We start from the raw sequence: 7,500 nt of genomic DNA, 5'->3' as shown, positions 1-7,500 counted from the left end.
TACACTGTCCCCATCAAACACTCCCAGGACAGGTACAGCACGGAGTTAGATACAGAGTAAAGCTCCCTCTACACTGTCCCCATCAAACACTCCCAGGACAGGTACAGCACGGGGTTAGATACAGAGTAAATCTCCCTCTACACTGTCCCCAGCAAACACTCCCAGGACAGGTACAGCACGGGGTTAGATACAGAGTAAAGCTCCCTCTACACTGTCCCCATCAAACACTCCCAGGACAGGTACAGCACGGGGTTAGATACAGAGTAAAGCTCCCTCTACACTGTCCCCATCAAACACTCCCAGGACAGGTACAGCACGGGGTTAGATACAGAGTAAATCTCCCTCTACACTGTCCCCATCAAACACTCCCAGGACAGGTACAGCACGGGGTTAGATACAGAGTAAATCTCCCTCTACACTGTCCCCATCAAACACTCCCAGGACAGGTACAGCACGGGGTTAGATACAGAGTAAATCTCCCTCTACACTGTCCCCATCAAACACTCCCAGGACAGGTACAGCACGGGGTTCGATACAGAGTAAATCTCCCTCTACACTGTCCCCATCAAACACTCCCAGGACAGGTACAGCACGGGGTTAGATACAGAGTAAAGCTCCCTCTACACTGTCCCCATCAAACACTCCCAGGACAGGTAGAGCACGGGCTGAGAGAGTAATACTCTCTCTCTGGACAGGCAGGTGGACAGTCAAGTTCCAACGGGATGCAAACAGTTTACAAAGAGGTATTGATATAAGGGCAGCATGGTGACACAGTGGTTAGCACTGCTGCCTCACAGCGCCAGGGACCCAGGTTCAATTCCAGTCTCCAGTCACTGTCTGTGTGGTTTGCGCATTCTCCCCGTGTCTGCGTGGGTTTCCTCCGGGTGCTCCGGTTTCCTCCCACAGTCCAAAGATGTGCAGGTAAGTTGGATTGGCCATGCTAAATTGCCCCTTAGTGATAGGGGGATTTGCAGGGTAAATACGTGGAATTACGGGGATAGGTCCTGGGTGGAATTGTTGTTGGTACAGGCTTAATGGGCCGAATGGCCTCCCTCTGCACTGTCGGGATTCTGTGGTAGGTTAAGTACGTGGGCCAAAAGTTGGCAAATGGAGTATAATATGGGAAACGTGAAGTTTGGAAGGAAGAACAAATGAACGGTATTATTCAACTGGAGAAAAACTGCAGAAAGCTGCAACACAAAGGGACTTGGGGGGTAAAAAGAGCTAGCACACAGGTGCAGCAGGTAATCAGGCAGGCTAATGGAATGTTGGCCCTTATTTCAAGAGGGTTGGAGTATCAGGGTCAGGAAGTTTTGCTGCAACTGTACCAGGCACTGATGAGACCACATCTGCAGTATTGGGAAAGGTTTTGGTCCCCCTATTTAAGGAAAGATATTATTTCATTGGAGGGAGTACAGAGAAGGTTCACTGGGATGATCCCCGATATGGAGGAAATGTTAAACAGGTTGAGGTCCACTCATTGGAATTTGCAAGAGTTAGAGGTGATTTCATACAGGATTAAGGCGCTGACAGGGTAAATGCTGAGAGGCTGTTCCCCCTCATGAGAGTCTAGGTCCAGAGAGCAGTCTCAGAATAAAGAGGCGCCAATTTAACACTGAGAGGAGGAGGAATTTCTTCTCAGAGGGTTGTGTGTTTGGAAATCCTTGCCACAGAGAGCTGTGGGAACAGAGTCCTTGTGTGTATTTAAGGCTGAGATAAATTTTTAATCAGTCAGGGAATCTGGGGATTTACAGGGAAAGGGTAGGAAAGTGGGCATGACGGATGTCGGATCAGCCATGATCCTAGTGAATGGTGGAATAGGCTCGAGGGGAGGAACGGCCTCCTCCTGTTCCTATTCCTTATGGTCTTACACTGTCCCCATCAAACACTCCCAGGACAGGTACAGCACGGGGTTAGATACAGAGTAAAGCTCCCTCTACACTGTCCCCATCAAACACTCCCAGGACAGGTACAGCACGGGGTTCGATACAGAGTAAATCTCCCTCTACACTGTCCCCATCAAACACTCCCAGGACAGGTACAGCACGGGGTTAGATACAGAGTAAAGCTCCCTCTACACTGTCCCCATCAAACACTCCCAGGACAGGTACAGCACGGGGTTAGATACAGAGTAAAGCTCCCTCTACACTGTCCCCATCAAACACTCCCAGGACAGCTACAGCACAGGGTTAGATACAGAATAAATCTCCCTCTGCACTGTCCCCATCAAACACTCCCAGGACAGCTACAGCACGGGGTTAGATACAGAGTAAATCTCCCTCACACTGTCCCCATCAAACACTCCCAGGACAGCTACAGCACGGGGTTAGATACAGAGTAAAGCTCCCTCTCCGCACCCTGTATCGTGATATAAATCAAGTTATTCAAAATACTCCCCAACCCAGAGAAATGTTGGGCGTTTGAATCTGACATAATTCTTGATGTTCTCCTCCGCAGTTCAACAGTTGTACCAAGATGGCGTCCCCTAAGGTTTTCTTCTCCCAGACAACGCAGACGGACAGCCAGCCGCTGCTGAGGACTGGGCGTCAGCAGAGACGAGTGATGACCAAAGATGGACACAGCAATGTGAGGATTGACCATGTCCGTGACTGGCGCTTCCTCTACCTGAAGGACCTCTGGACCACATTCATCGACCTTAAGTGGCGCTACAAGCTGGCCCTCTTCTCTGCCACCTTCGTAGGGACTTGGTTTCTTTTTGGGCTTGCCTGGTATCTGGTGGCACTGCTGCACGGTGATATCGCAGTGCCCGCTGAGCCTAGTGCCAACCACACCCTCTGTGTCGCCAACATGCAGACCCTGACAGCGGCCTTCCTGTTCTCCCTGGAGTCACAGACCACCATTGGCTATGGCTATCGCTACATCTCGGAAGAGTGTCCGCTGGCCATCGTGCTGCTGATCGGCCAGCTGATTGTCACTAGCCTGCTGGAGGTCTTTGTGACAGGCACCTTCCTGGCCAAGATTGCCCGTCCCAAGAAACGGGCAGGCACCGTGCGCTTCAGCCACCATGCTGTGGTGTCCAGCCGAGACGGCAAGCTCTGCCTGATGATCCGCGTGGCCAACATGCGCACCAGCCTCCTGCTGGGCTGCCAGGTGTCGGGAAAGCTCCTGCGGGCACACCGGGCAGCCGAGGGTGAGAGCTTCCGGCTGCAACAGGTCAATGTGGAGTTCCAGGTGGACGCCGGCACTGACAGCCCCTTCCTCATCCTGCCCCTCACCTTCTACCACCTCATTGACGAGGCAAGCCCGCTGCGGCAGGCAGCCCTGGCACCTAGCCGCGACCAGGAGTTCGAGCTGGTGGTGATCCTGAGCGGCACTGTGGAGTCCACCAGCGCCATGTGCCAGGTCCGTACCTCCTACCTGCCCGAGGAGATCCTCTGGGGCTACGAGTTCTGCCCTGCCATCTCCCTCTCACCCAGCGGCAAGTATGTGGCCGACTTCGCCACCTTTGACCGGGTTGCCAAGGTGGCCGGGGGACCCGAGCCCTCCTGGCCTGGGGGTGGTGACCCGGAGAAAAGCAGGCTCGAGGAGACCCTGAGGGCCCCCTCCAGGAAGGATGCCAGCCCACGCAACATGAAGATCAGCAACGTCTGACCGAGGGCAGCGCCAGGAGGGGGCCGGTGAGGCGCCAGGGTGGGTGTGCGAGGCACCAGTACAGTCGCCGGCACACCCCTCACCCCCCACTCTGGGATCCTCCTCCTCCTCTCCGAGGGAATGTCTTGGGGGTGGAGAGCTCCAGAGATACACACGGAGTGGCTCCCCCTCCCATACCTCCTCCTCCCACCCCCCTGTCCCCTCCACTTAACCAAGCGCTAGTTAGGCCACAACTGTGTTATTGAGCCCATTCAGAGGCGCCAAGTTATAGGAGGACGTGAGGGTTGTTCGACTGGGTGCAGAGCAGATTTGGCACAATGCTCCCATGGAAGAGGGTTTTGAACTACAAGCTTCAGTTGGAGGTTGCTCTCCTTGGAGCAAATGAGATTGAGGAGAAATAAGAGAAAGAGATGCAGGCAACAATGTAACATTTTGATGGGATCTCGGTACTGCTGACTCGGTCCAGCATCCCTAATTACCCCTTGAGAAGATGAGCCGCCTCCTGGAACTGCTGCAACCCCTGAGGTGCAGGTACATCCACAGTGCTGTTAGGGAGGGAGGTTCCAGGATTTTGACCCAGGAACAGCCAATATATTTCCAAGTCAGGATGGCGAGTGGCTTGGAGGAAGCTTGCAGACGGTGGTGTTCCCATACGTTTGCTATTCTCGTCCTTCTAGATGGTAGAGGTTACAGGTTAGGAAGGTGCTGGCAAAGGAACTTTGGTGAATTCCTGCAGTGTATCTTGTAGATAGTACACACAGTTGCCACTGTGCGTCAGTGGTGGAGGGAGTGAATGTTTGTGGATGTGGTGCCAATCAAGCGGGGCTGCTTTGTCTTGGATGGTGTCAAGCTTCTTGAGTGTTGTTGGAACTGCACCAATCCAAGGCAAGTGGGGAAACACTTGTTACACAGCAAGTGGTAAATAGCAGAAACTTGCTATCTACGAGGGTCGTGGGAGCAGAGTTGACAATGGAGTTGATGGGCCGAATGTCCTTCCAACTCTATTCTCTTCCACTGCCCACATCCCAAGACCAAGGGTGTGTGTCAGGGGAGTGAACAATCAAATCTTTCTTACTCTCACTCAATGCACATCAACTGTGCATTGATATGGCACCATTAGTGCCATCCAACATGAGTGTGTCATCTCCCAGAAAGCTATTCTATTAGCCCCTACTCTATTCAATTCAAACACAATCATCCCGCCACTCAATCTAAATACAAACATTCAGTGAGACGAAGGAATATGCAACCCAAAAAGGAGACCATTCACCCATCAGGCCTTACCTTGGAAAGAACTACACAAAATAACCCATCGGGAACAGAATCACTCCACTCAAGTCAAATACAACCATAGAATAGAATCCCTAGAGTGCAGAAGGAGGCCATTCAGCCTGCACCAACTTTCCAAAAGAGCATCCCACCCAGGCCTTCACCTCTGCCCTATCCCCGTAACCCCACACATTAGCAAGCTACCTAATCTGCACATCTTTGGAGTGTGGCAGGAAACCAGAGCACCCAGAGGAAACCCACTCAGACACGATGAATGTGCAACCTCCACAGTCACCTGTGACCAGAATTGAACCTGGGTTCTTGGCGCTATGAGGCAACAGTGCTAACCAGTGTACCACAGTCACTCCATTCCATTAATCTACAAATATTCAGCGAGAGGGAGGTTCACTCAACACTGAATGGGAGCACTCTGCCTGTCGAGGTCTGTCCGTCTTCTCCAGCAAATAAATAGCTGCCCTAATTTCACATGTCTGCACCCCTTGGCCCTCTAGATGACAATCATCATGGGTCTGGAAGGTGCTGCCTAAGGAACCTTGGTGAGTTGCTGGCAGTGCATTTTATAAATGGTACACACGGCTGCCACTGTGTGTCGGTGGTGGAGGGATTGAATGTTCGTAGAATGGGTAGCAATCATTTGCCTGGATGGTGGTCGAGCTTCTTGAGTGTTGTTGGAGCTGCACCCACCCAAGCAAGTGGGGAATATTCCGTCACACTCCTGACTTGTGCCCTGTAGATGGGTGGATAGGCTTTGGAGAGTCAGGATGGAAGTTACTTGCTGCAGCATTCCCAGCCTCTGACCTGCTCTGGGAGCCACAGTATGTATATGGCTGGACCAGTACAGTTTCTGGTCAATGGTAACGCCTGGGATGTTGATAGTGGGGGATTCAGTGATGGGAATGCCATTGAATGTTAAGGGGCGTTGGTTAGATCCTCCCTTGTTGGAGATGGTCACTGCCTGGTACCTGCGCGAATCAAACATTTGCCACATCTCAGCCCCAGTCAGGATGACACTCAGGTCTTGCTGTATGTAGATGCTAATCCGGCCTACATTATGTGAGCTAAGTGGAATGTATAACTTTCTGGAGAGAGACACACACACTGACACACAGAATACACCAGGCTAAGCCCCCAGCTGACAACAGAATTTTTTGTTCCTCATACAATTCACCCCACCCCCATTTCTCACATTGCCACACTCCCCTGTTCAGGGGAGGGAAAGGGGCAGGCTGACTGCACCAGCACATCAACGGCAACAAATAACGGCTTTATAACTAAACTGTGCAATAAGTTCTCAATTAATCGCTTAACCAGAGAGATGATATGTCAAAACTATAAATGTACTAAAATTGACTGAGGGTCGGGTCCCGTTTCCAGCCCTTGTTTGGGGCGAGGCCTACTTTTTCCCAGGCACCAAATCGACGCCAACATCAAAGCTGGGAGCCGTGTGAAGGTGTGGCGGGCAGAATTACAAACTCAACAACAGATTCCTGCACATCAAGAGGTGGTGCGTGACCTGGCAGGAACCTCCACACGCCCTGATCCAGATGTTAAATATATTTGCAAACTGTATGGAATGCTATTAAAAAATGTCAGACACAATAAAAATATTAATGGTAAAGTGTATGCTGCTAAAGTCATTGCCTGGGCATTTCGGGCAATGTGCGCGTGCAAGCGAAAGACAGGGGGTGAGAAAAGGTGGGGGACGCCGAGGGGGGGGGGGGGACGCCGAGATGGGGGGGGGGGGGACGCCGAGATGGGGGGGGGGGTGGACGCCGAGATGGGGGGGGGGGGTGGACGCCGAGATGGGGGGGGGGGGTGGACGCCGAGATGGGGGGGGGGGTGGACGCCGAGATGGGGGGGGGGGGTGGACGAGATGGGGGGGGGGGGGGACCCGAGATGGGGGGGGGGGGACGCCGAGATGGGGGGGGGGGGGACGCCGAGATGGGGGGGGGGGGGGACGCCGAGATGGGGGGGGGGGGGGACGCCGAGATGGGGGGGGGGGGGGACGCCGAGATGGGGGGGGGGGGGGACGCCGAGATGGGGGGGGGGGGGGGACGCCGAGATGGGGGGGGGGGGGACGCCGAGATGGGGTGGGGGGGGACGCCGAGATGGGGGGGGGGGGGACGCCGAGATGGCGGGGGGCGCCGAGGGGCGGGGGACGCCGAGGGGGCGGGGGGACGCCGAGGGGGCGGGGGACGCCGAGGGGGCGGGGGACGCCGAGGGGGCGGGGGACGCCGAGGGGGCGGGGGACGCCGAGGGGGCGGGGGACGCCGAGGGGGCGGGGGACGCCGAGGGGGCGGGGGACGCCGAGGGGGCGGGGGACGCCGAGGGGGCGGGGGACGCCGAGGGGGCGGGGGACGCCGAGGGGGCGGGGGACGCCGAGGGGGCGGGGGACGCCGAGGGGGCGGGGGACGCCGAGGGGGCGGGGACGCGAGGGGGCGGGGGACGCCGAGGGGGCGGGGGACGCCGAGGGGGCGGGGGACGCCGAGGGGGCGGGGGACGCCGAGGGGGCGGGGGACGCCGAACGGGGGGCGGGGGACGCGAGGGGGCGGGGGGACGCCGAGGGGGCGGGGGACGCCGAGGGGGCGGGGGACGCCG

General features: G+C 55.8%; 1 protein-coding gene across 1 annotated transcript; it reads left to right on the top strand.

Annotated features, from left to right (window-relative positions):
• Window positions 1-2,475: 2,475 nt before the first annotated feature.
• Window positions 2,476-3,612, top strand: LOC144490488 (ATP-sensitive inward rectifier potassium channel 10-like). The gene has a single exon (XM_078208229.1). It carries the CDS (start codon window positions 2,476-2,478, stop codon window positions 3,610-3,612), a length of 1,137 nt encoding a protein of 378 aa, XP_078064355.1.
• Window positions 3,613-7,500: the final 3,888 nt, after the last annotated feature.

This window comes from Mustelus asterias, unplaced genomic scaffold (genome assembly GCF_964213995.1).
Source record: "Mustelus asterias unplaced genomic scaffold, sMusAst1.hap1.1 HAP1_SCAFFOLD_3356, whole genome shotgun sequence".
Classification (NCBI taxonomy): domain Eukaryota; kingdom Metazoa; phylum Chordata; class Chondrichthyes; order Carcharhiniformes; family Triakidae; genus Mustelus; species Mustelus asterias.
Note: the sequence above shows the minus strand (reverse complement) of the source record. Positions and strands in the feature narration are given on the sequence as shown.

Excerpts from the sequence above, each read along its gene's own strand:
- LOC144490488 (XM_078208229.1), top strand. The coding sequence starts at position 2,476 with ATGGCGTCCCCTAAGGTTTTCTTCTCCCAGACAACGCAGACGGACAGC.